Source organism: Canis aureus, chromosome 15, assembly GCF_053574225.1.
Source record: "Canis aureus isolate CA01 chromosome 15, VMU_Caureus_v.1.0, whole genome shotgun sequence".
NCBI lineage: Eukaryota > Metazoa > Chordata > Mammalia > Carnivora > Canidae > Canis > Canis aureus.
Genome location: NC_135625.1, coordinates 25,247,975 through 25,273,997, shown reverse-complemented (window position 1 = coordinate 25,273,997; position 26,023 = coordinate 25,247,975). Strand labels below are relative to the sequence as shown.

The 26,023-nt window shown below is 49.4% G+C and overlaps 2 protein-coding genes and 1 long non-coding RNA gene across 36 annotated transcripts in view; 2 read left to right on the top strand and 1 right to left on the bottom strand.

Annotated features, from left to right (window-relative positions):
- Positions 1-26,023, bottom strand: part of LOC144284385 (uncharacterized) — a 183,744-nt gene that overhangs the window by 68,684 nt on the left and 89,037 nt on the right. For 16 of the 28 annotated variants that reach the window (XR_013352719.1, XR_013352728.1, XR_013352732.1 and 13 more), the window contains one exon: positions 25,849-25,912. The exons of 6 other annotated variants lie outside the window; for them this stretch is intronic. This is a non-coding gene — a long non-coding RNA (uncharacterized LOC144284385). Of the gene's footprint in view, positions 1-3,309; positions 3,374-14,575; positions 14,640-25,848; positions 25,913-26,023 lie in introns of all 28 variants that reach the window. 6 more of the 28 variants (XR_013352720.1, XR_013352725.1, XR_013352721.1 and 3 more) reach the window with 2 other exon arrangements.
- Positions 6,653-10,788, top strand: LOC144284379 (uncharacterized). 4 transcript variants are annotated; one of them, XM_077848859.1, is made up of 4 exons: positions 6,653-6,877; positions 8,139-8,332; positions 8,913-10,073; positions 10,294-10,788. In XM_077848859.1, exons 3-4 carry the CDS (start codon positions 9,644-9,646, stop codon positions 10,632-10,634), a joined length of 771 nt encoding a protein of 256 aa, XP_077704985.1. In that variant the 5' UTR covers positions 6,653-6,877; positions 8,139-8,332; positions 8,913-9,643; the 3' UTR covers positions 10,635-10,788. The 4 variants fall into 4 exon arrangements, with proteins under 4 accessions (XP_077704985.1, XP_077704987.1, XP_077704988.1 ...); XM_077848861.1 differs by having other exon boundaries at positions 6,654-6,877; positions 10,300-10,788; XM_077848862.1 differs by lacking the exon at positions 10,294-10,788 and having other exon boundaries at positions 6,665-6,877; positions 8,913-9,108.
- On the top strand, positions 17,920-22,054 carry LOC144284374 (uncharacterized). 4 transcript variants are annotated; one of them, XM_077848845.1, is made up of 4 exons: positions 17,920-18,144; positions 19,405-19,598; positions 20,179-21,339; positions 21,560-22,054. In XM_077848845.1, the coding sequence occupies exons 3-4, from the start codon at positions 20,910-20,912 to the stop codon at positions 21,898-21,900; spliced, it is 771 nt and encodes a 256-aa protein (XP_077704971.1). In that variant the 5' UTR covers positions 17,920-18,144; positions 19,405-19,598; positions 20,179-20,909; the 3' UTR covers positions 21,901-22,054. The 4 variants fall into 4 exon arrangements, with proteins under 4 accessions (XP_077704971.1, XP_077704972.1, XP_077704973.1 ...); XM_077848847.1 differs by having other exon boundaries at positions 17,921-18,144; positions 21,566-22,054; XM_077848846.1 differs by having other exon boundaries at positions 17,920-19,598.

The following is a 26,023-nucleotide window of genomic DNA, read 5'->3' as shown; positions in this document are numbered from 1 at the left end:
GGAAAAGCAAGGTATTGACCAAGCAGCACTGGAAAGTTCCAGGGGAAGCCGAGGGATTTACACTATATAGAATCAGAGGATACTCCCCCTTGTTTTTTTCTTCTTTTCTGTTTGTTTCTGTTGTTTCCCCACCCCCCCCCTTTTTAATTCTTCTTTATTTCTTCTTTTCTTTTTTTCTCTCTCTCTCTCTTTCTCGTTATTCCAGTACAACTTGTTTTTGGCCACTCCGCACTGAGTAAAATGGCTAGAAGGAAAAACTCACCTCCAAAGAAAGAAATCAGAAACAGTCCTCTCTCCCACAGAGTTACAACATTTGGATTACAATTCAATGTCAGAAAGCCAATTCAGAAGCAGTTATAAAGCTACTGGTGGCTCTAGAAAAAAGCATAAAGGACTCAAGAGACTTCATGACTGTAGGATTTAGATCTAATCAGGCCGAAATTAAAAATCAGTTAAATGAGATGCAATCCAAACTGGAGGTCCTAACGACCAGGGTTAACGAGGGAGAAGAACGAGTGAGTGACACAGAAGACAAGTTGATGGCAAGGGCGGAAACTGAGGGAAGAAAAGAAAGACAATTAAGAGACCATGAGGATAGGTTAAGGGAAATAAATGACAGCCTCAGAAGGAAAAATCTACATTTAATTGGGGTTCCCGAGGGCGCCAAAAGGGACAGAGGTCCAGATTATGTATTTGAACAAATCATAGCTGAAAACTTTCCTAACTTGGGAAGGGAAACAGGCATTTAGATCCAGGAGCTGGAGAGATCACCCCCACCCCCCTTAAATCCATAAAAACCGCTCAACATTTAACATTTAATACTGGAACTTGCAAATTCCAAAGATAAAGAGAAGATCCTTAATGCAGCAAGAGACAAGAAATCACTAACTTTTATGGGGAGAAGCTTTAGGACAACAGCAGACCTCTCCACAGAGACCTGGGAGGTGAGAAAGGGCCGGCAGGATACAGTCAGGGTCCTAAATGAGAGGAACCTGCAGCCAAGAATACTTTATCCAGCAAGGCTCTCATTCAGAATAGAAGGAGAGATAAAGAGCTTCCAAGAGAGGCAGAAACTGACAGGATATGTGACCACCAAGCCGGCTCTGCCAGAAATATTAAGGGGGGACCCTGTAAAAGAAAGGGGAAGTCCAAGGAAACAATCCACAAAAACAGGGACTGAATAGGTATCATGATGACACTAAATCCATATCTGTCAATAGTAACTCTGAACGTGAATGGGCTTAATGACCCCATCAAAAGGACGCAGGGTTTCAGACTGGATAAAAAAAGGCAAGACCCATCCATTTGCTGTCTCCAAGAGACTCATTTTAGACATCAGGACACCTACAGCCTGAAAATAAAAGGTTGGAGAACTGTGTACCATTCAAATAGTCCTCAATAAATGCAGGGGTAGCCATCCTTATATCAGATAAATTAAAGTTTGTCCCAAAGACTGTAGTGAGAGGTGAAGAGGGACACTATATCATACTTAAAGGATCTATCCAACAAGAGGACCTAACAATCACGAATATTTATGGCCCGGATGCGTGAGCCGCCAAGTATATCAATCGATTAATAACCAAAGTTAAGACATACTTAGATAATAATACACTTATACTTGGTGACTTCAATGGAGCGCTTTCTGCAATCCACAGGTCTTTTAAGCACAACATCTCCAAAGAAACAGGAGCTTTAAATGATACACTGGACCAGATGGATTTCACAGATATTTATAGAACTTTACATGCAAACGCAACTGAATACACATTCTTCTCAAGTGCACGTGGGGCTTTCTCCAGAAGAGACCACAAACTGGGTCACACATCAGGTCTTAATTGATACCAAAAGATTGGGATCGACCCTGTGTATTTTCAGACCATAATGCTTTGAAACTAGAACTAAATCACAAGAAGAAGTTTGGAAGGATTTCAAATACGTGGAGGTTAAGGACCATCCTGCTACAAGGTGAAAGGGTCAACCACGAAATTAGAGAAGAATTAAAAAGATTCATGGAAACTAATGAGAATGAAGACACCACCATTCAAAATCTTTGGGATACAGCAAAAGCAGTCCTGAGGGGGAAATACATCGCAATACAAGCATCCATCCAAAAACTGGAAAAAACTCAAATAGAAAAGCTAACCTTCCACCTAAGGGAGCTGGTGAAAGACAGCAAATAGATCCAACACCCAGCAGAAGAAGAGGGTTAAAAAAGACTCGAGCAGAACTCAATGAAATAGAGACCAGAAGAACTGTGGAAAAGATCAACAAAACCAGGAGTTGGTTCTTTGAAACAATTAAGAAGGTAGATAAACCATTAGCCAGCCTTATTTAAAAGAAGACAGAAAACACTCAAACTAATAAAATCATGATGAGAAAGGAGAGATCACTACTAACACCAAAGAAAGGACCTAGAGTGTATTCTATATGTTAAGCAAAGTCAGTCATTCAGAGAAAATACCAGATGATTTCACTCATATGTGGAATTAAAACAAAAACAACAATAAAACAACAACAACAACAACAACAACAACAACAAACGAATATGGGGAAGGAAGGAAAAGAGTGGGAGGTATACTATAAGAGATTCTTTAGTACAGAGAACAACAGGCTTGCTGGAGGGAAGGAGGGCATGGGATTGGCGTGGTGATTGGCAGTGAGGAGGGCACTTGTTGTGATGAGCACTGGGTGTTATAGGTAAGTGATGAATCACTAAACACTAGTCTTGAACCAATATTACAGTATATGTTAACTAACTAGAATTTAAGTAAAAACTTGAAAAAAATAAGGAAAGAAGACTCATGGAATGGTAAAGCTTGCAGGGAGCATGGTAGTCCAGTAGCAAGCACCTTGTGCATTAAAAGATGAGGAGGGGGCGCCTGGATGGCACAGTCAGTTATGTGACCAACTGTTGGTTTCAGCTTGGATCCTGATCTCGGGGTCATGAGGTCGAGTCCCACATTGGGCTCCGTGCTCAATCTGGAGCGTGTTCTCCCTCTCTCTCTAACTCCCACTTGTGCTCTCTCTCCCTTTCTCTGATTTATATATAATACAAATCTTAAAAAAAAAAAAAAAGATGAGAGAAATAAATCACATTTTCAGACACAGTGCAGACCCTGGAGCTACAAAGCCTCACCTATACCACATGCACTACCCTGCTTGCCTCATCTTTCCTCAGTCTCCCTTTTGTGCTCTCTCTTCCTCCTTTTTCTTTCCTAGACACCATATGCTTAGTGAGGCCAGCAGGACCAAGAGCTAAAAATGTCCTGGGTGTGGCCCTTCATAAAGGCTTTCATCAAAGGCACTTACCTTGAAGTGGAAGCCATGATGAGCCAGAAACAGAGATTTGTCTATATGTGCAGAGTCAAAGAACCTGTAAGACAGCAAAAGTCGATTTTTTAAAATTGTATGCTGGGCCGCCCGGGTGGCTCAGTGGTTTGGTGACTGCCTTCGGCCCAGGGTGTGATCCTGGAGACCCAGGATCGAGTCCCACGTCAGGCTTCTGCGTGGAGCCTGCTTCTCCCTCTGCCTGTGTCTGTGCCTCTCTCTCCCTCTGTGTCCTTCTCATGAATAAATAAAGAAAATCTTTAAAAAATAAAAAAATAAAATTAAATATGTATTCTTTCATTGTAAAGGACCTTAACTATCAATTTCACTTTAAAAAAAATTGCATGCTAATTAGCAAGGAATAGGACCTTCTCCACCATTTAAGTGAAAAAAAAAAAAAAAAAAAACCAAGAATACCAAAACACATTTTTAGCCTAAAGTTCACTAGCAGTAAGCAGAGGATGGATTGAATACACACAGCAGAGGGGGTCTAGTCAACTGGCCAATCAGAGGGAAAAAACAACGAGCCCTCCACGTCCTGCTGAAACATATTATAGGTCAAAGGTTTTCACCGTCAAAACTACTGGCATGTGGGCCGGATGAGCCTTTGTTGGGGGGCTGTCCTGTGAATTACGGGATTTTAACAGCTTTCCGGAACTCCACCCACTAGGTGCCAGTAAAACACGGATCCCCTACCTGTGAAATCAAACATGTTTCCAGATATTGCCATACGTCCCATGGGGGACAAAATTGCACCTGGTTGACAACTATTATTCTATCTATATCAAGACTCCAATAGATCGTACCGTAAAAAGGAAATACTGTCTACTAGTGCTGCCCAATATGGTATGTGGTTATTACATATCTGATATATATGGCGAGTGTGATTGAGAAAGTGAATTTTCTCAATTATATAAAATTTTATATAATTTTAATTAATTTTAATGTAAATTGTCACATGTGCCTGGCCAGTGACCACCACATTAGTGAAGTCTCAGATGTATAAAGAGCCAATTATGAAACAACGTTCTCTTAACAACCAACAGGTCAAAGAAGAAAAACTTTTTCCTAGGTTAACTTAAGGGGGAAATTAAAAAGCATCTTGAGGCCATCTGGGTGGCTCAGTTGGTTAAGCCTTCGACTCCTGATTTGGCTCAGATCATGATCTCAGTATCTTGAGATCGAGCCCTGTGCTGGGTTCTGCAGTGAGTGTGGAGCCTGCTTAAGATTCTCCCTCTCCTTTCCCCCTGCCCCCACCCACTCCTGGGTTCTCTTTCTTACATAAATACATAGTATCTTGAAACAAATGAAACAAGGAAACCCAATATACCAAAACATTTAGGCTGCAGCAAAAGATTTCTAGGAGAGCTTAATGCTATAAACACATACAGAAAAAAAAAGAAAAAAAAAATATATATAAATCTCTCAAGGAACTCTAGAAAGAATAGATGAATGGATAAAGAAGACGTGGTACATATGCGATGGAGTATTATTCAGTTATACAAAAGAATGAAATCTCGTCATTTGGAATGACGTACATGGAGCTAAAGAGTAATGCTAAGTGAAATAAGTGAGTCAGAGAAACACAAATACCATATGATTTCATTCCTAAGTGTAATTTAAGAAACAAAAAAAGAATGTGCAAAGGGGGGCACCTAGGTGGTTCAGATGGTAAAAGCATCTGACTTTGTATGCTGTTTATTTTTTTCACTTCACGAGACTTAATACTCTTTCATGAAAAGAACTCTTACTAAACTAGGAGTAAAAGTAAACCAACTAAACATCATAAAGACCAAATATGAAAAAAAAAAATCCCAACTAATGTACAAAATAGCAAAAGACTCAAACTTTTCCTCTAAAAATAGGATCAAAATAAAGTTCTTTACTCTGGCCTTTCCATCAAATATAGTACTAGAAAACTTAGCCAGAGCAATTAGGCAAGTAAAAGAAACAAAACGCATCCAAACTTGAAAGGAAGAAGAAGAATCATATTTGCATATACCATAATCTCATACGTAGAAATCGTAAGGATTAAAAAAAATTAGAAGCAGTAAACAAATTCAACAAGGTTGCAGAAATGAAAACCAACACACCAAGAAGCAGTTGCATCTCTAGATGTTAACAATGAACAATTTGAAGTGGAACTCAAGAACACAACTCCATTTACCACAACACTGAAAAAGGTAAGATATTCAGGAACAAGACTAATGAAAGAAGTGAAAGAATCATACACTGAAAATGAGAAAACATATGTAAGAGTAATGTTTAAAAAAAAACCCCAAAATAGATATCTATTTTATAGATAAAATGCTTGAAAGGAAACATAAGGAAAAGATTCACAATATTAGATCTGCCAATGATTTCTTTCTTTTTGTAAACAGGCTCCATACCCAGGGTGGAGCCTAATATGGGGCCTGAACTCACAACCCTGAGATCAAGACCTGAGCTGACATTGAGTCATATGCTTACTGACTGAGCCACCCAGGATCCACGGACCTGGCAGTGATTTCCTGACTACGATACCAAAGCACCAGCAAACAAGTAAACATAGACAAATGGGGTCTATAAAACTTCAAATGCACCAAAGGATACAATCTAGAGAGTGAAGAGACAACGAATAGAATGGGAAAAATATGTGCAAACCATGTATTTGACAATAAGTTAATATACAAAAAACTCCTACGAACTTCGTCACAAGGCAACAAGTAGCCCAATGGAAGAAAGGACGAAGAGCCTGTACAGACATTCCTTGAAAGAAGATGTATAAATGGCCAATGAACCTATGAAATGATGCTCCACATCACTAACCATCAAAAAAGGCAAATCACAACCACGATGAGGGTCACCTCACACCCATTAGGATGACCACTGTTAAAAAATAAAATGTTGGCAAGGATATGGAGAAATCAGGACACTTGTGCATTGCTGATAGGAATGTAGCATGGTGCAAGCACTATGTAAACAGTATGAGAGTTCCTCAAAAAAATTAAAACTACAACTACCATATAATCCAGCAATCCTATTTCTGGGGTACGTGTAGTCAAAAGAATTGAAAGCAGGGTCGCCAAGAGACCTCCATCCTCATAGAAGCATTCTTTATCATAGCCAAGGGCTGGGAGCAACTCAGATGTCCATCAAAGGTAAATGGATAAAGAAAATGTGGTGTATACTGATTTTTATTTATTTATGAGAGACACACGGGGAGAGAGGCAGAGACACATGCAGGGAGCCTGAGGGGGGACTCAATCTCGGGTCCCCAGGATCAGGTGGGGGTCAGGGAGGGGGTCCCAGGAAGTGAGGTCACTCCCGTGACACAGAGCCCAACAGAACTTGGAACCCCCGTGACCAGGCAACCGCATCTAGTGCAGCCCCACCTCAGGCTCACTTGGCTGGAGACATCCGCTCCTGGAAGATGTTCTCCTGCTGCCGGCCCACCTCTGGGGGCTCTGGCTCCCAGGAACCCCAGGGGTGCCGCTTGTTCCAATGCTGTAGGCTTTGGCTCCAGCATAAAAACCAACGCCTCAGGGCGTTTATCAGGAGGCGCCGTCAGGTAACCCAGAGCAGGCCAGGCCAGGCCCCCTGTGCCAGCCATCCTGGGTGGCCCCATCCCCTCCTCTTCAGCTTCCGGGAAACAGGGATGTGTGGGCAGGTGCATCCAGGCTGGGGGACATTGCAGGGCGGCAGGTTCCCCGGTGATCCCTTCAGGGTCACCCTGAGGTCAAGGTGGGCAGGGTGCAAACAGGGCTCCTGAGGTCCTCTTACCCGCCGAGTAAGAGTCCCCCCCGAGGCCCTGCAGCCGATCCCTTTGCTCTCCTTGGGGGAGGGGGGTGCCGCCTGCGCTGTGGTGTGTCTGGATGGGGGCCGCTGGGGGTGCGGCCCAGCCGAGGCGGCCGGACCGGGTGCTGAGGCCTCCTGCCTGGCTGCCGGGCACTGTCTCCACAGAGCTCCACCCGGGACAGGGGGCGCGAGCGGGAGGAAGGGGTGCTCTGCCCCACCGCCTCGAGGAACTGGGAAGTGCCCTGCGCAGCTAACAGAGGCCAGCGCGGGCTCAAATGAGTGCAGGGGCCGGGGCACCCCCGACACCCGGGTCCCCGATGCGGCACGAAGGGCCCCGGGTCCCAGAAGCCAGCCTGCTACTCCCCTGGGCTCCCCCCTACACTCCTGCTCCCACATGAGTCTGCATTCCCCTGCTCCCCACACTTGCCCCAGGGCCCTGCCCCTGCCTGGGCCAGATGCAGAGTCCCTGTGCACAGAGGTGTAGGAATATCAGAGCAGAGCCTTCAGGGGCGGCCTGGTCGCCCAGGGGTTTAGCGCCTGCCTTCCGCCCAGGCCCTGACCCCGCAGGCCCGGGATCGAGTCCCGCCTCGGGCTCTCTGCACCAGGGCTGCTTCTCCCTCTGTCTGTGTGTCTGTCTCTCTCGGTCTCTGTCTCTCTGTGTCTCTTGAGGTCCTTGTACTGATCCAAACTTTTTTGAACATTTATCCTCTAAGATTGTTTCTTTATCGGATAGTTTGTCTTGTTTGTGTAAGAGACAGGCAGAGAGCAGGGAGGGGAGAGGGAGACCCAGGCTCCTGAAGCAGACTGGGCCCCAAGCGCAGGGCCTGCCAGGGCGGGATCCCAGGGTGCTGAGGCCACGACCCGAGCCACAGCCCAGAGTCAGAGGCTAAGTGACTGAGCCACAGGCATCAAGGCCCGGGTTCCTGCCGTGGGCACTCCTGCCCCCCACGGCCCCCGAGAGCTCGGGCTGCGGGCTGCGCTCCCACCCCAGGCCTCCCGGCGGCTCCATGCACGTCCCCTCTGTCCCAACTCAGGGTGCAAGGGCCTCGGCCGGGAAGGCGCCTCCCATCTGCCCGACGAAGCCCAGCCGGACGGAGCTGCTGGAGCAGGAATTCCAACAACTGCTGCCCGCCTTGCTGCGCAGGGATGTCATCTCCGTTTTCATCTTTTTAGACAACTGTCATGGATTTGCCACCACCGACGAGGTGCTGGATCTGCTGTTTACGAAGTGAGCACCTGCGCCTCCGCAGCCCAGGGGTGGGCCACCTGCTGGTGGGGAGGCTGGGAATGGTTCTGAGCTGCCCGGCCTCGGGCCGCTCCCCCGCCTGGAGCAGAGTCACCCAGGGCACAGTGGGGTCCCGGAGGGCAGCCCCGGGGCCTGGCCTGTGGCGGGTCGGCCAGAGGGGCTGTGCCTGTGCTCCGCAGCCGTCCTCCTCCCCCGGGACGGGGCCTGTGCCTCCTCCCCACCGTCACCGGGGTCCTGAGCTGGCCTCTTTTCCCATTGAAAGGGAGGTTGGAGAGTCCATCGGGGGGCTGTGTCCTGGGGCAACCACACAGGGGGACCCCGGGGTCCCCGGGCGCCCAGGCCCACTCAGATATCGGCCGTGGGCCTGGCCGGAGCCTTTCATGCTCAAGCATTCAGGAGGCCCGGGCAGGTGCGGGCACTTCTCCGGGGGCTGCCCGTGGCCCCCCGCACAGAGCTGACGGCCCCCGGGGCTCCGGCCTAGTCGGGGGTCAGAGGTGACAGCCCCCACGGTGAGAGGTCGCGGCCACAGGATGATTCGTGGGATGCCCCCGCCCTCCCCTAGATATGGGTGCATCGCAGCTGCGTGTGGTGGCGACGACGCGGTCCTGCAGCGCTGGAAACTGTGAGTGACTCCGGCCCCTGCCCGAGGGCCTTCCCTCTCCAGGAGGGCAGCGAGGGGGCTGTGGGCCGGGGGTGCTGGACCCTCACCCCACACATCTGCAATTCCCGTGACGGGGTAAAGGTCTAAGGGCCCTTCAGGAAAGGAGGAAAGGAGAGCCGTGAATAGGGTGTGGGCTTGGTGGGAGAGCACTGGGACCCCTAAGGGAGACTTTCTCCATGCCCGCCCCTCCCAGCCCTCTGTCTGCCCCACACCTGGGACCCAGAGCAGAGGGGGTGGGGAGCATCGCACTCCCCAATCTGGTGGCACCTGGACCCAGTGCACAGCAGGTTGCCACGAGGGCCATTGAGGGCTCACAGACCCGGTGGCCCTGGCCCCGTGGGAGACGGCAGATTAGAGTCAGTGGAAGGACACCCCCGGGGGCCCCTCATGAGGGAGGCAGCGCAGAGCCACAGGGAGGGAAAGTGGAGGTCCCGGGTGGCTCCTGGCAAGGCCTGGCAGGACACAGAGCCCGAGCCCTCCTGGCTTGGACCTTCCCAGAGCGACAGTGTGTGCAGTGAGGGCAATGACAGGCCAGACGCCCCCCGTCCCCGGACGCCTGCCGGTGGATTCAAGGGGCAAGTGGGCAGGGAGCCAGGCTGAGGAGGGAGCCCCGCTTCCCAGCAAAGACCGTGATGGTCACACCGCTGGGCGTGGGCTCCCCCGCACAGAGGCTTCGTGCCAGCCCCTCCTCGGGGAGCAGGCCTGTGGCAGGCAGGACCGCCAGGTGGCAGGTGGACGAGGAGCAGGACTGGCCTCTGACAGCCCCGCACGGGAGGCCGAGGCCCCGGGTCCTGCAGGGCTTCCCCGGGACACCTCGGTGTGAGGGAGCCCTGTCTTCTGACCCCTGTGCCCACCTGTCCCTCCCCAGGGCCATCTGCTGCATCCTGGAGATATGGATGGACTATTATCAGGAGGACTTTTGTCGGCTCCCCCAATCTGCCTCCCTGAAGAAGATTCTGGAATTCATAAGGCAGCGCATGCCAGGCACAGACGTGGAGCTCCGTGCCCGGCGTTACCTGCAACAACTCAGACGCCTCCATGCAGCGGAGCCAGAGGCTGGGGGTGAGGAGGCCTGGGGGTGGCCGAGCTGGGGACAGGGTGGGCCCCACGGATCCAGCGTCCGTGCAGCTGGGCCGGGAGCAGGGGTTCGGCTCACACCCCATCCCCACGAGCTGCAGGCTGGGGACACCTCCCAGGGCTCTTTGAGCGGTTGGAAGAGTGTCCTTGATTTGGGAGGGACGTGGAAAGTCCGTCCTGGTGGTGATACTTTGTCTTCTTGGAGCTACAGCTTCGGCCCGAGCAAAAGACCCTGAAGCACTTCCGGAGCCCGCCCCAGCCCCAGCTGTGGGGCCTGCTGCCTCGGATGGGCCTGAAGTGCTCGAGGCCGCCCTGGCTGCTGGGGCTGAGGGCTTGGCCCCAGCTGAGGTGCCAGCTGGGGAGGCGAAGCCCCTGCAGATAGTGGTCACTGCTCTAGATCACGGCTGCGCCCTGGACGAGCCACGTGCACCTGCGGCCACCCCGGAGGAGGAGCAGGCCCTGGCACCTGCAATCGGGGTCCCCAGAGTGCCAGAGCCGCCAATGGCCTCCGGGACAACTGGCTTCAACCTCTGCGCAGCCCCCTGACCACCTCGGGAGCCCGCCCCAGCTCCCACCGCGGGGCTCGTCATGCCTGCAGCCCAACGGAGGCTTGCCCTTCCCGTGTCATTTCACTGTTTCTATATTTTGAGTTTTTCTTTAACCTGTAAAATGCCTTATGAGTTTTATTGTAATAAAGTATAAGTTAACTTCAAACAAAATTCACCCTGATGCTTTTAAATTATACATCGTGGACCTACACTTTAGGTCCATTCACAGTGTCACAGGTCCCAGAGCCCAGGGCGCCGGGGGACACAGCCCAGGATCGGGTGCTCCCCCAGGTCAGGCAGAGGCCGGGAGGACACAGGACAGCCAGGTGGCTCCTGCCCCCGGGCGGCCCGAGCTGTACAGATCGGCGGGCCCGCCCCTGGAGCATCCAGGCCCCTGCACACTGGGAGCTGCAGTAGTCACTGCGGGAGCTGACTCCAGAGCTGCACAGCTGGCCGCCCCCACTGTTGTTGTCCCTCCTGGTGTCACCCTGTACCTGGGACTGAGCAGGGGCCTCACAGATAAACAACTCCCACTGAGCCATACACCTGGCAGGGGCCTGGGCAGCTCCCCAGGTGCACACACCTGACAATCAGCACAGCAGGCCCCGCCCCCAGAAGACCAGCTAGAAGGTCAGGGGAAAAGCAAGGTATTGACCAAGCAGCACTGGAAAGTTCCAGGGGAAGCCGAGGGATTTACACTATATAGAATCAGAGGATACTCCCCCTTGTTTTTTTCTTCTTTTCTGTTTGTTTCTGTTGTTTCCCCACCCCCCCCCTTTTTAATTCTTCTTTATTTCTTCTTTTCTTTTTTTCTCTCTCTCTCTCTTTCTCGTTATTCCAGTACAACTTGTTTTTGGCCACTCCGCACTGAGTAAAATGGCTAGAAGGAAAAACTCACCTCCAAAGAAAGAAATCAGAAACAGTCCTCTCTCCCACAGAGTTACAACATTTGGATTACAATTCAATGTCAGAAAGCCAATTCAGAAGCAGTTATAAAGCTACTGGTGGCTCTAGAAAAAAGCATAAAGGACTCAAGAGACTTCATGACTGTAGGATTTAGATCTAATCAGGCCGAAATTAAAAATCAGTTAAATGAGATGCAATCCAAACTGGAGGTCCTAACGACCAGGGTTAACGAGGGAGAAGAACGAGTGAGTGACACAGAAGACAAGTTGATGGCAAGGGCGGAAACTGAGGGAAGAAAAGAAAGACAATTAAGAGACCATGAGGATAGGTTAAGGGAAATAAATGACAGCCTCAGAAGGAAAAATCTACATTTAATTGGGGTTCCCGAGGGCGCCAAAAGGGACAGAGGTCCAGATTATGTATTTGAACAAATCATAGCTGAAAACTTTCCTAACTTGGGAAGGGAAACAGGCATTTAGATCCAGGAGCTGGAGAGATCACCCCCACCCCCCTTAAATCCATAAAAACCGCTCAACATTTAACATTTAATACTGGAACTTGCAAATTCCAAAGATAAAGAGAAGATCCTTAATGCAGCAAGAGACAAGAAATCACTAACTTTTATGGGGAGAAGCTTTAGGACAACAGCAGACCTCTCCACAGAGACCTGGGAGGTGAGAAAGGGCCGGCAGGATACAGTCAGGGTCCTAAATGAGAGGAACCTGCAGCCAAGAATACTTTATCCAGCAAGGCTCTCATTCAGAATAGAAGGAGAGATAAAGAGCTTCCAAGAGAGGCAGAAACTGACAGGATATGTGACCACCAAGCCGGCTCTGCCAGAAATATTAAGGGGGGACCCTGTAAAAGAAAGGGGAAGTCCAAGGAAACAATCCACAAAAACAGGGACTGAATAGGTATCATGATGACACTAAATCCATATCTGTCAATAGTAACTCTGAACGTGAATGGGCTTAATGACCCCATCAAAAGGACGCAGGGTTTCAGACTGGATAAAAAAAGGCAAGACCCATCCATTTGCTGTCTCCAAGAGACTCATTTTAGACATCAGGACACCTACAGCCTGAAAATAAAAGGTTGGAGAACTGTGTACCATTCAAATAGTCCTCAATAAATGCAGGGGTAGCCATCCTTATATCAGATAAATTAAAGTTTGTCCCAAAGACTGTAGTGAGAGGTGAAGAGGGACACTATATCATACTTAAAGGATCTATCCAACAAGAGGACCTAACAATCACGAATATTTATGGCCCGGATGCGTGAGCCGCCAAGTATATCAATCGATTAATAACCAAAGTTAAGACATACTTAGATAATAATACACTTATACTTGGTGACTTCAATGGAGCGCTTTCTGCAATCCACAGGTCTTTTAAGCACAACATCTCCAAAGAAACAGGAGCTTTAAATGATACACTGGACCAGATGGATTTCACAGATATTTATAGAACTTTACATGCAAACGCAACTGAATACACATTCTTCTCAAGTGCACGTGGGGCTTTCTCCAGAAGAGACCACAAACTGGGTCACACATCAGGTCTTAATTGATACCAAAAGATTGGGATCGACCCTGTGTATTTTCAGACCATAATGCTTTGAAACTAGAACTAAATCACAAGAAGAAGTTTGGAAGGATTTCAAATACGTGGAGGTTAAGGACCATCCTGCTACAAGGTGAAAGGGTCAACCACGAAATTAGAGAAGAATTAAAAAGATTCATGGAAACTAATGAGAATGAAGACACCACCATTCAAAATCTTTGGGATACAGCAAAAGCAGTCCTGAGGGGGAAATACATCGCAATACAAGCATCCATCCAAAAACTGGAAAAAACTCAAATAGAAAAGCTAACCTTCCACCTAAGGGAGCTGGTGAAAGACAGCAAATAGATCCAACACCCAGCAGAAGAAGAGGGTTAAAAAAGACTCGAGCAGAACTCAATGAAATAGAGACCAGAAGAACTGTGGAAAAGATCAACAAAACCAGGAGTTGGTTCTTTGAAACAATTAAGAAGGTAGATAAACCATTAGCCAGCCTTATTTAAAAGAAGACAGAAAACACTCAAACTAATAAAATCATGATGAGAAAGGAGAGATCACTACTAACACCAAAGAAAGGACCTAGAGTGTATTCTATATGTTAAGCAAAGTCAGTCATTCAGAGAAAATACCAGATGATTTCACTCATATGTGGAATTAAAACAAAAACAACAATAAAACAACAACAACAACAACAACAACAAACGAATATGGGGAAGGAAGGAAAAGAGTGGGAGGTATACTATAAGAGATTCTTTAGTACAGAGAACAACAGGCTTGCTGGAGGGAAGGAGGGCATGGGATTGGCGTGGTGATTGGCAGTGAGGAGGGCACTTGTTGTGATGAGCACTGGGTGTTATAGGTAAGTGATGAATCACTAAACACTAGTCTTGAACCAATATTACAGTATATGTTAACTAACTAGAATTTAAGTAAAAACTTGAAAAAAATAAGGAAAGAAGACTCATGGAATGGTAAAGCTTGCAGGGAGCATGGTAGTCCAGTAGCAAGCACCTTGTGCATTAAAAGATGAGGAGGGGGCGCCTGGATGGCACAGTCAGTTATGTGACCAACTGTTGGTTTCAGCTTGGATCCTGATCTCGGGGTCATGAGGTCGAGTCCCACATTGGGCTCCGTGCTCAATCTGGAGCGTGTTCTCCCTCTCTCTCTAACTCCCACTTGTGCTCTCTCTCCCTTTCTCTGATTTATATATAATACAAATCTTAAAAAAAAAAAATAAGATGAGAGAAATAAATCACATTTTCAGACACAGTGCAGACCCTGGAGCTACAAAGCCTCACCTATACCACATGCACTACCCTGCTTGCCTCATCTTTCCTCAGTCTCCCTTTTGTGCTCTCTCTTCCTCCTTTTTCTTTCCTAGACACCATATGCTTAGTGAGGCCAGCAGGACCAAGAGCTAAAAATGTCCTGGGTGTGGCCCTTCATAAAGGCTTTCATCAAAGGCACTTACCTTGAAGTGGAAGCCATGATGAGCCAGAAACAGAGATTTGTCTATATGTGCAGAGTCAAAGAACCTGTAAGACAGCAAAAGTCGATTTTTTAAAATTGTATGCTGGGCCGCCCGGGTGGCTCAGTGGTTTGGTGACTGCCTTCGGCCCAGGGTGTGATCCTGGAGACCCAGGATCGAGTCCCACGTCAGGCTTCTGCGTGGAGCCTGCTTCTCCCTCTGCCTGTGTCTGTGCCTCTCTCTCCCTCTGTGTCCTTCTCATGAATAAATAAAGAAAATCTTTAAAAAATAAAAAAATAAAATTAAATATGTATTCTTTCATTGTAAAGGACCTTAACTATCAATTTCACTTTAAAAAAAATTGCATGCTAATTAGCAAGGAATAGGACCTTCTCCACCATTTAAGTGAAAAAAAAAAAAAAAAAAAACCAAGAATACCAAAACACATTTTTAGCCTAAAGTTCACTAGCAGTAAGCAGAGGATGGATTGAATACACACAGCAGAGGGGGTCTAGTCAACTGGCCAATCAGAGGGAAAAAACAACGAGCCCTCCACGTCCTGCTGAAACATATTATAGGTCAAAGGTTTTCACCGTCAAAACTACTGGCATGTGGGCCGGATGAGCCTTTGTTGGGGGGCTGTCCTGTGAATTACGGGATTTTAACAGCTTTCCGGAACTCCACCCACTAGGTGCCAGTAAAACACGGATCCCCTACCTGTGAAATCAAACATGTTTCCAGATATTGCCATACGTCCCATGGGGGACAAAATTGCACCTGGTTGACAACTATTATTCTATCTATATCAAGACTCCAATAGATCGTACCGTAAAAAGGAAATACTGTCTACTAGTGCTGCCCAATATGGTATGTGGTTATTACATATCTGATATATATGGCGAGTGTGATTGAGAAAGTGAATTTTCTCAATTATATAAAATTTTATATAATTTTAATTAATTTTAATGTAAATTGTCACATGTGCCTGGCCAGTGACCACCACATTAGTGAAGTCTCAGATGTATAAAGAGCCAATTATGAAACAACGTTCTCTTAACAACCAACAGGTCAAAGAAGAAAAACTTTTTCCTAGGTTAACTTAAGGGGGAAATTAAAAAGCATCTTGAGGCCATCTGGGTGGCTCAGTTGGTTAAGCCTTCGACTCCTGATTTGGCTCAGATCATGATCTCAGTATCTTGAGATCGAGCCCTGTGCTGGGTTCTGCAGTGAGTGTGGAGCCTGCTTAAGATTCTCCCTCTCCTTTCCCCCTGCCCCCACCCACTCCTGGGTTCTCTTTCTTACATAAATACATAGTATCTTGAAACAAATGAAACAAGGAAACCCAATATACCAAAACATTTAGGCTGCAGCAAAAGATTTCTAGGAGAGCTTAATGCTATAAACACATACAGAAAAAAAAAGAAAAAAAAATATATATATAAATCTCTCAAGGAACTCTAGAAAGAATAGATGAATGGATAAAGAAGACGTGGTACATATGCGATGGAGTATTATTCAGTTATACAAAAGAATGAAATCTCGTCATTTGGAATGACGTACATGGAGCTAAAGAGTAATGCTAAGTGAAATAAGTGAGTCAGAGAAACACAAATACCATATGATTTCATTCCTAAGTGTAATTTAAGAAACAAAAAAAGAATGTGCAAAGGGGGGCACCTAGGTGGTTCAGATGGTAAAAGCATCTGACTTTGTATGCTGTTTATTTTTTTCACTTCACGAGACTTAATACTCTTTCATGAAAAGAACTCTTACTAAACTAGGAGTAAAAGTAAACCAACTAAACATCATAAAGACCAAATATGAAAAAAAAAAATCCCAACTAATGTACAAAATAGCAAAAGACTCAAACTTTTCCTCTAAAAATAGGATCAAAATAAAGTTCTTTACTCTGGCCTTTCCATCAAATATAGTACTAGAAAACTTAGCCAGAGCAATTAGGCAAGTAAAAGAAACAAAACGCATCCAAACTTGAAAGGAAGAAGAAGAATCATATTTGCATATACCATAATCTCATACGTAGAAATCGTAAGGATTAAAAAAAATTAGAAGCAGTAAACAAATTCAACAAGGTTGCAGAAATGAAAACCAACACACCAAGAAGCAGTTGCATCTCTAGATGTTAACAATGAACAATTTGAAGTGGAACTCAAGAACACAACTCCATTTACCACAACACTGAAAAAGGTAAGATATTCAGGAACAAGACTAATGAAAGAAGTGAAAGAATCATACACTGAAAATGAGAAAACATATGTAAGAGTAATGTTTAAAAAAAAACCCCAAAATAGATATCTATTTTATAGATAAAATGCTTGAAAGGAAACATAAGGAAAAGATTCACAATATTAGATCTGCCAATGATTTCTTTCTTTTTGTAAACAGGCTCCATACCCAGGGTGGAGCCTAATATGGGGCCTGAACTCACAACCCTGAGATCAAGACCTGAGCTGACATTGAGTCATATGCTTACTGACTGAGCCACCCAGGATCCACGGACCTGGCAGTGATTTCCTGACTACGATACCAAAGCACCAGCAAACAAGTAAACATAGACAAATGGGGTCTATAAAACTTCAAATGCACCAAAGGATACAATCTAGAGAGTGAAGAGACAACGAATAGAATGGGAAAAATATGTGCAAACCATGTATTTGACAATAAGTTAATATACAAAAAACTCCTACGAACTTCGTCACAAGGCAACAAGTAGCCCAATGGAAGAAAGGACGAAGAGCCTGTACAGACATTCCTTGAAAGAAGATGTATAAATGGCCAATGAACCTATGAAATGATGCTCCACATCACTAACCATCAAAAAAGGCAAATCACAACCACGATGAGGGTCACCTCACACCCATTAGGATGACCACTGTTAAAAAATAAAATGTTGGCAAGGATATGGAGAAATCAGGACACTTGTGCATTGCTGATAGGAATGTAGCATGGTGCAAGCACTATGTAAACAGTATGAGAGTTCCTCAAAAAAATTAAAACTACAACTACCATATAATCCAGCAATCCTATTTCTGGGGTACGTGTAGTCAAAAGAATTGAAAGCAGGGTCGCCAAGAGACCTCCATCCTCATAGAAGCATTCTTTATCATAGCCAAGGGCTGGGAGCAACTCAGATGTCCATCAAAGGTAAATGGATAAAGAAAATGTGGTGTATACTGATTTTTATTTATTTATGAGAGACACACGGGGAGAGAGGCAGAGACACATGCAGGGAGCCTGAGGGGGGACTCAATCTCGGGTCCCCAGGATCAGGTGGGGGTCAGGGAGGGGGTCCCAGGAAGTGAGGTCACTCCCGTGACACAGAGCCCAACAGAACTTGGAACCCCCGTGACCAGGCAACCGCATCTAGTGCAGCCCCACCTCAGGCTCACTTGGCTGGAGACATCCGCTCCTGGAAGATGTTCTCCTGCTGCCGGCCCACCTCTGGGGGCTCTGGCTCCCAGGAACCCCAGGGGTGCCGCTTGTTCCAATGCTGTAGGCTTTGGCTCCAGCATAAAAACCAACGCCTCAGGGCGTTTATCAGGAGGCGCCGTCAGGTAACCCAGAGCAGGCCAGGCCAGGCCCCCTGTGCCAGCCATCCTGGGTGGCCCCATCCCCTCCTCTTCAGCTTCCGGGAAACAGGGATGTGTGGGCAGGTGCATCCAGGCTGGGGGACATTGCAGGGCGGCAGGTTCCCCGGTGATCCCTTCAGGGTCACCCTGAGGTCAAGGTGGGCAGGGTGCAAACAGGGCTCCTGAGGTCCTCTTACCCGCCGAGTAAGAGTCCCCCCGAGGCCCTGCAGCCGATCCCTTTGCTCTCCTTGGGGGAGGGGGGTGCCGCCTGCGCTGTGGTGTGTCTGGATGGGGGCCGCTGGGGGTGCGGCCCAGCCGAGGCGGCCGGACCGGGCGCTGAGGCCTCCTGCCTGGCTGCCGGGCACTGTCTCCACAGAGCTCCACCCGGGACAGGGGGCGCGAGCGGGAGGAAGGGGTGCTCTGCCCCACCGCCTCGAGGAACTGGGAAGTGCCCTGCGCAGCTAACAGAGGCCAGCGCGGGCTCAAATGAGTGCAGGGGCCGGGGCACCCCCGACACCCGGGTCCCCGATGCGGCACGAAGGGCCCCGGGTCCCAGAAGCCAGCCTGCTACTCCCCTGGGCTCCCCCCTACACTCCTGCTCCCACATGAGTCTGCATTCCCCTGCTCCCCACACTTGCCCCAGGGCCCTGCCCCTGCCTGGGCCAGATGCAGAGTCCCTGTGCACAGAGGTGTAGGAATATCAGAGCAGAGCCTTCAGGGGCGGCCTGGTCGCCCAGGGGTTTAGCGCCTGCCTTCCGCCCAGGCCCTGACCCCGCAGGCCCGGGATCGAGTCCCGCCTCGGGCTCTCTGCACCAGGGCTGCTTCTCCCTCTGTCTGTGTGTCTGTCTCTCTCGGTCTCTGTCTCTCTGTGTCTCTTGAGGTCCTTGTACTGATCCAAACTTTTTTGAACATTTATCCTCTAAGATTGTTTCTTTATCGGATAGTTTGTCTTGTTTGTGTAAGAGACAGGCAGAGAGCAGGGAGGGGAGAGGGAGACCCAGGCTCCTGAAGCAGACTGGGCCCCAAGCGCAGGGCCTGCCAGGGCGGGATCCCAGGGTGCTGAGGCCACGACCCGAGCCACAGCCCAGAGTCAGAGGCTAAGTGACTGAGCCACAGGCATCAAGGCCCGGGTTCCTGCCGTGGGCACTCCTGCCCCCCACGGCCCCCGAGAGCTCGGGCTGCGGGCTGCGCTCCCACCCCAGGCCTCCCGGCGGCTCCATGCACGTCCCCTCTGTCCCAACTCAGGGTGCAAGGGCCTCGGCCGGGAAGGCGCCTCCCATCTGCCCGACGAAGCCCAGCCGGACGGAGCTGCTGGAGCAGGAATTCCAACAACTGCTGCCCGCCTTGCTGCGCAGGGATGTCATCTCCGTTTTCATCTTTTTAGACAACTGTCATGGATTTGCCACCACCGACGAGGTGCTGGATCTGCTGTTTACGAAGTGAGCACCTGCGCCTCCGCAGCCCAGGGGTGGGCCACCTGCTGGTGGGGAGGCTGGGAATGGTTCTGAGCTGCCCGGCCTCGGGCCGCTCCCCCGCCTGGAGCAGAGTCACCCAGGGCACAGTGGGGTCCCGGAGGGCAGCCCCGGGGCCTGGCCTGTGGCGGGTCGGCCAGAGGGGCTGTGCCTGTGCTCCGCAGCCGTCCTCCTCCCCCGGGACGGGGCCTGTGCCTCCTCCCCACCGTCACCGGGGTCCTGAGCTGGCCTCTTTTCCCATTGAAAGGGAGGTTGGAGAGTCCATCGGGGGGCTGTGTCCTGGGGCAACCACACAGGGGGACCCCGGGGTCCCCGGGCGCCCAGGCCCACTCAGATATCGGCCGTGGGCCTGGCCGGAGCCTTTCATGCTCAAGCATTCAGGAGGCCCGGGCAGGTGCGGGCGCTTCTCCGGGGGCTGCCCGTGGCCCCCCGCACAGAGCTGACGGCCCCCGGGGCTCCGGCCTAGTCGGGGGTCAGAGGTGACAGCCCCCACGGTGAGAGGTCGCGGCCACAGGATGATTCGTGGGATGCCCCCGCCCTCCCCTAGATATGGGTGCATCGCAGCTGCGTGTGGTGGCGACGACGCGGTCCTGCAGCGCTGGAAACTGTGAGTGACTCCGGCCCCTGCCCGAGGGCCTTCCCTCTCCAGGAGGGCAGCGAGGGGGCTGTGGGCCGGGGGTGCTGGACCCTCACCCCACACATCTGCAATTCCCGTGACGGGGTAAAGGTCTAAGGGCCCTTCAGGAAAGGAGGAAAGGAGAGCCGTGAATAGGGTGTGGGCTTGGTGGGAGAGCACTGGGACCCCTAAGGGAGACTTTCTCCATGCCCGCCCCTCCCAGCCCTCTGTCTGCCCCACACCTGGGACCCAGAGCAGAGGGGGTGGGGAGCATCGCACTCCCCAATCTGGTGGCACCTGGACCCAGTGCACAGCAGGTTGCCACGAGGGCCATTGAGGGCTCACAGACCCGGTGGCCCTGGCCCCGTGGGAGACGGCAGATTAGAGTCAGTGGAAGGACACCCCCGGGGGCCCCTCATGAGGGAGGCAGCGCAGAGCCACAGGGAGGGAAAGTGGAGGTCCCGGGTGGCTCCTGGCAAGGCCTGGCAGGACACAGAGCCCGAGCCCTCCTGGCTTGGACCTTCCCAGAGCGACAGTGTGTGCAGTGAGGGCAATGACAGGCCAGACGCCCCCCGTCCCCGGACGCCTGCCGGTGGATTCAAGGGGCAAGTGGGCAGGGAGCCAGGCTGAGGAGGGAGCCCCGCTTCCCAGCAAAGACCGTGATGGTCACACCGCTGGGCGTGGGCTCCCCCGCACAGAGGCTTCGTGCCAGCCCCTCCTCGGGGAGCAGGCCTGTGGCAGGCAGGACCGCCAGGTGGCAGGTGGACGAGGAGCAGGACTGGCCTCTGACAGCCCCGCACGGGAGGCCGAGGCCCCGGGTCCTGCAGGGCTTCCCCGGGACACCTCGGTGTGAGGGAGCCCTGTCTTCTGACCCCTGTGCCCACCTGTCCCTCCCCAGGGCCATCTGCTGCATCCTGGAGATATGGATGGACTATTATCAGGAGGACTTTTGTCGGCTCCCCCAATCTGCCTCCCTGAAGAAGATTCTGGAATTCATAAGGCAGCGCATGCCAGGCACAGACGTGGAGCTCCGTGCCCGGCGTTACCTGCAACAACTCAGACGCCTCCATGCAGCGGAGCCAGAGGCTGGGGGTGAGGAGGCCTGGGGGTGGCCGAGCTGGGGACAGGGTGGGCCCCACGGATCCAGCGTCCGTGCAGCTGGGCCGGGAGCAGGGGTTCGGCTCACACCCCATCCCCACGAGCTGCAGGCTGGGGACACCTCCCAGGGCTCTTTGAGCGGTTGGAAGAGTGTCCTTGATTTGGGAGGGACGTGGAAAGTCCGTCCTGGTGGTGATACTTTGTCTTCTTGGAGCTACAGCTTCGGCCCGAGCAAAAGACCCTGAAGCACTTCCGGAGCCCGCCCCAGCCCCAGCTGTGGGGCCTGCTGCCTCGGATGGGCCTGAAGTGCTCGAGGCCGCCCTGGCTGCTGGGGCTGAGGGCTTGGCCCCAGCTGAGGTGCCAGCTGGGGAGGCGAAGCCCCTGCAGATAGTGGTCACTGCTCTAGATCACGGCTGCGCCCTGGACGAGCCACGTGCACCTGCGGCCACCCCGGAGGAGGAGCAGGCCCTGGCACCTGCAATCGGGGTCCCCAGAGTGCCAGAGCCGCCAATGGCCTCCGGGACAACTGGCTTCAACCTCTGCGCAGCCCCCTGACCACCTCGGGAGCCCGCCCCAGCTCCCACCGCGGGGCTCGTCATGCCTGCAGCCCAACGGAGGCTTGCCCTTCCCGTGTCATTTCACTGTTTCTATATTTTGAGTTTTTCTTTAACCTGTAAAATGCCTTATGAGTTTTATTGTAATAAAGTATAAGTTAACTTCAAACAAAATTCACCCTGATGCTTTTAAATTATACATCGTGGACCTACACTTTAGGTCCATTCACAGTGTCACAGGTCCCAGAGCCCAGGGCGCCGGGGGACACAGCCCAGGATCGGGTGCTCCCCCAGGTCAGGCAGAGGCCGGGAGGACACAGGACAGCCAGGTGGCTCCTGCCCCCGGGCGGTCCGAGCTGTACAGATCGGCGGGCCCGCCCCTGGAGCATCCAGGCCCCTGCACACTGGGAGCTGCAGTAGTCACTGCGGGAGCTGACTCCAGAGCTGCACAGCTGGCCGCCCCCACTGTTGTTGTCCCTCCTGGTGTCACCCTGTACCTGGGACTGAGCAGGGGCCTCACAGATAAACAACTCCCACTGAGCCATACACCTGGCAGGGGCCTGGGCAGCTCCCCAGGTGCACACACCTGACAATCAGCACAGCAGGCCCCGCCCCCAGAAGACCAGCTAGAAGGTCAGGGGAAAAGCAAGGTATTGACCAAGCAGCACTGGAAAGTTCCAGGGGAAGCCGAGGGATTTACACTATATAGAATCAGAGGATACTCCCCCTTGTTTTTTTCTTCTTTTCTGTTTGTTTCTGTTGTTTCCCCACCCCCCCCCCTTTTTAATTCTTTTTTATTTCTTCTTTTCTTTTTTTCTCTCTCTCTCTCTTTCTCGTTATTCCAGTACAACTTGTTTTTGGCCACTCCGCACTGAGTAAAATGGCTAGAAGGAAAAACTCACCTCCAAAGAAAGAAATCAGAAACAGTCCTCTCTCCCACAGAGTTACAACATTTGGATTACAATTCAATGTCAGAAAGCCAATTCAGAAGCAGTTATAAAGCTACTGGTGGCTCTAGAAAAAAGCATAAAGGACTCAAGAGACTTCATGACTGTAGGATTTAGATCTAATCAGGCCGAAATTAAAAATCAGTTAAATGAGATGCAATCCAAACTGGAGGTCCTAACGACCAGGGTTAACGAGGGAGAAGAACGAGTGAGTGACACAGAAGACAAGTTGATGGCAAGGGCGGAAACTGAGGGAAGAAAAGAAAGACAATTAAGAGACCATGAGGATAGGTTAAGGGAAATAAATGACAGCCTCAGAAGGAAAAATCTACATTTAATTGGGGTTCCCGAGGGCGCCAAAAGGGACAGAGGTCCAGATTATGTATTTGAACAAATCATAGCTGAAAACTTTCCTAACTTGGGAAGGGAAACAGGCATTTAGATCCAGGAGCTGGAGAGATCACCCCCACCCCCCTTAAATCCATAAAAACCGCTCAACATTTAACATTTAATACTGGAACTTGCAAATTCCAAAGATAAAGAGAAGATCCTTAATGCAGCAAGAGACAAGAAATCACTAACTTTTATGGGGAGAAGCTTTAGGACAACAGCAGACCTCTCCACAGAGACCTGGGAGGTGAGAAAGGGCCGGCAGGATACAGTCAGGGTCCTAAATGAGAGGAACCTGCAGCCAAGAATACTTTATCCAGCAAGGCTCTCATTCAGAATAGAAGGAGAGATAAAGAGCTTCCAAGAGAGGCAGAAACTGACAGGATATGTGACCACCAAGCCGGCTCTGCCAGAAATATTAAGGGGGGACCCTGTAAAAGAAAGGGGAAGTCCAAGGAAACAATCCACAAAAACAGGGACTGAATAGGTATCATGATGACACTAAATCCATATCTGTCAATAGTAACTCTGAACGTGAATGGGCTTAATGACCCCATCAAAAGGACGCAGGGTTTCAGACTGGATAAAAAAAGGCAAGACCCATCCATTTGCTGTCTCCAAGAGACTCATTTTAGACATCAGGACACCTACAGCCTGAAAATAAAAGGTTGGAGAACTGTGTACCATTCAAATAGTCCTCAATAAATGCAGGGGTAGCCATCCTTATATCAGATAAATTAAAGTTTGTCCCAAAGACTGTAGTGAGAGGTGAAGAGGGACACTATATCATACTTAAAGGATCTATCCAACAAGAGGACCTAACAATCACGAATATTTATGGCCCGGATGCGTGAGCCGCCAAGTATATCAATCGATTAATAACCAAAGTTAAGACATACTTAGATAATAATACACTTATACTTGGTGACTTCAATGGAGCGCTTTCTGCAATCCACAGGTCTTTTAAGCACAACATCTCCAAAGAAACAGGAGCTTTAAATGATACACTGGACCAGATGGATTTCACAGATATTTATAGAACTTTACATGCAAACGCAACTGAATACACATTCTTCTCAAGTGCACGTGGGGCTTTCTCCAGAAGAGACCACAAACTGGGTCACACATCAGGTCTTAATTGATACCAAAAGATTGGGATCGACCCTGTGTATTTTCAGACCATAATGCTTTGAAACTAGAACTAAATCACAAGAAGAAGTTTGGAAGGATTTCAAATACGTGGAGGTTAAGGACCATCCTGCTACAAGGTGAAAGGGTCAACCACGAAATTAGAGAAGAATTAAAAAGATTCATGGAAACTAATGAGAATGAAGACACCACCATTCAAAATCTTTGGGATACAGCAAAAGCAGTCCTGAGGGGGAAATACATCGCAATACAAGCATCCATCCAAAAACTGGAAAAAACTCAAATAGAAAAGCTAACCTTCCACCTAAGGGAGCTGGTGAAAGACAGCAAATAGATCCAACACCCAGCAGAAGAAGAGGGTTAAAAAAGACTCGAGCAGAACTCAATGAAATAGAGACCAGAAGAACTGTGGAAAAGATCAACAAAACCAGGAGTTGGTTCTTTGAAACAATTAAGAAGGTAGATAAACCATTAGCCAGCCTTATTTAAAAGAAGACAGAAAACACTCAAACTAATAAAATCATGATGAGAAAGGAGAGATCACTACTAACACCAAAGAAAGGACCTAGAGTGTATTCTATATGTTAAGCAAAGTCAGTCATTCAGAGAAAATACCAGATGATTTCACTCATATGTGGAATTAAAACAAAAACAACAATAAAACAACAACAACAACAACAACAACAACAACAAACGAATATGGGGAAGGAAGGAAAAGAGTGGGAGGTATACTATAAGAGATTCTTTAGTACAGAGAACAACAGGCTTGCTGGAGGGAAGGAGGGCATGGGATTGGCGTGGTGATTGGCAGTGAGGAGGGCACTTGTTGTGATGAGCACTGGGTGTTATAGGTAAGTGATGAATCACTAAACACTAGTCTTGAACCAATATTACAGTATATGTTAACTAACTAGAATTTAAGTAAAAACTTGAAAAAAATAAGGAAAGAAGACTCATGGAATGGTAAAGCTTGCAGGGAGCATGGTAGTCCAGTAGCAAGCACCTTGTGCATTAAAAGATGAGGAGGGGGCGCCTGGATGGCACAGTCAGTTATGTGACCAACTGTTGGTTTCAGCTTGGATCCTGATCTCGGGGTCATGAGGTCGAGTCCCACATTGGGCTCCGTGCTCAATCTGGAGCGTGTTCTCCCTCTCTCTCTAACTCCCACTTGTGCTCTCTCTCCCTTTCTCTGATTTATATATAATACAAATCTTAAAAAAAAAAAAAAAGATGAGAGAAATAAATCACATTTTCAGACACAGTGCAGACCCTGGAGCTACAAAGCCTCACCTATACCACATGCACTACCCTGCTTGCCTCATCTTTCCTCAGTCTCCCTTTTGTGCTCTCTCTTCCTCCTTTTTCTTTCCTAGACACCATATGCTTAGTGAGGCCAGCAGGACCAAGAGCTAAAAATGTCCTGGGTGTGGCCCTTCATAAAGGCTTTCATCAAAGGCACTTACCTTGAAGTGGAAGCCATGATGAGCCAGAAACAGAGATTTGTCTATATGTGCAGAGTCAAAGAACCTGTAAGACAGCAAAAGTCGATTTTTTAAAATTGTATGCTGGGCCGCCCGGGTGGCTCAGTGGTTTGGTGACTGCCTTCGGCCCAGGGTGTGATCCTGGAGACCCAGGATC

Coding starts and splice junctions, on each gene's coding strand:
- LOC144284374 (XM_077848845.1), top strand. CDS start 20,910: ATGGTCACACCGCTGGGCGTGGGCTCCCCCGCACAGAGGCTTCGTGCC. Junction 21,340..21,559: donor AGCGGAGCCAGAGGCTGGGG/GTGAGGAGGCCT, acceptor GTCTTCTTGGAG/CTACAGCTTCGGCCCGAGCA.
- LOC144284379 (XM_077848859.1), top strand. CDS start 9,644: ATGGTCACACCGCTGGGCGTGGGCTCCCCCGCACAGAGGCTTCGTGCC. Junction 10,074..10,293: donor AGCGGAGCCAGAGGCTGGGG/GTGAGGAGGCCT, acceptor GTCTTCTTGGAG/CTACAGCTTCGGCCCGAGCA.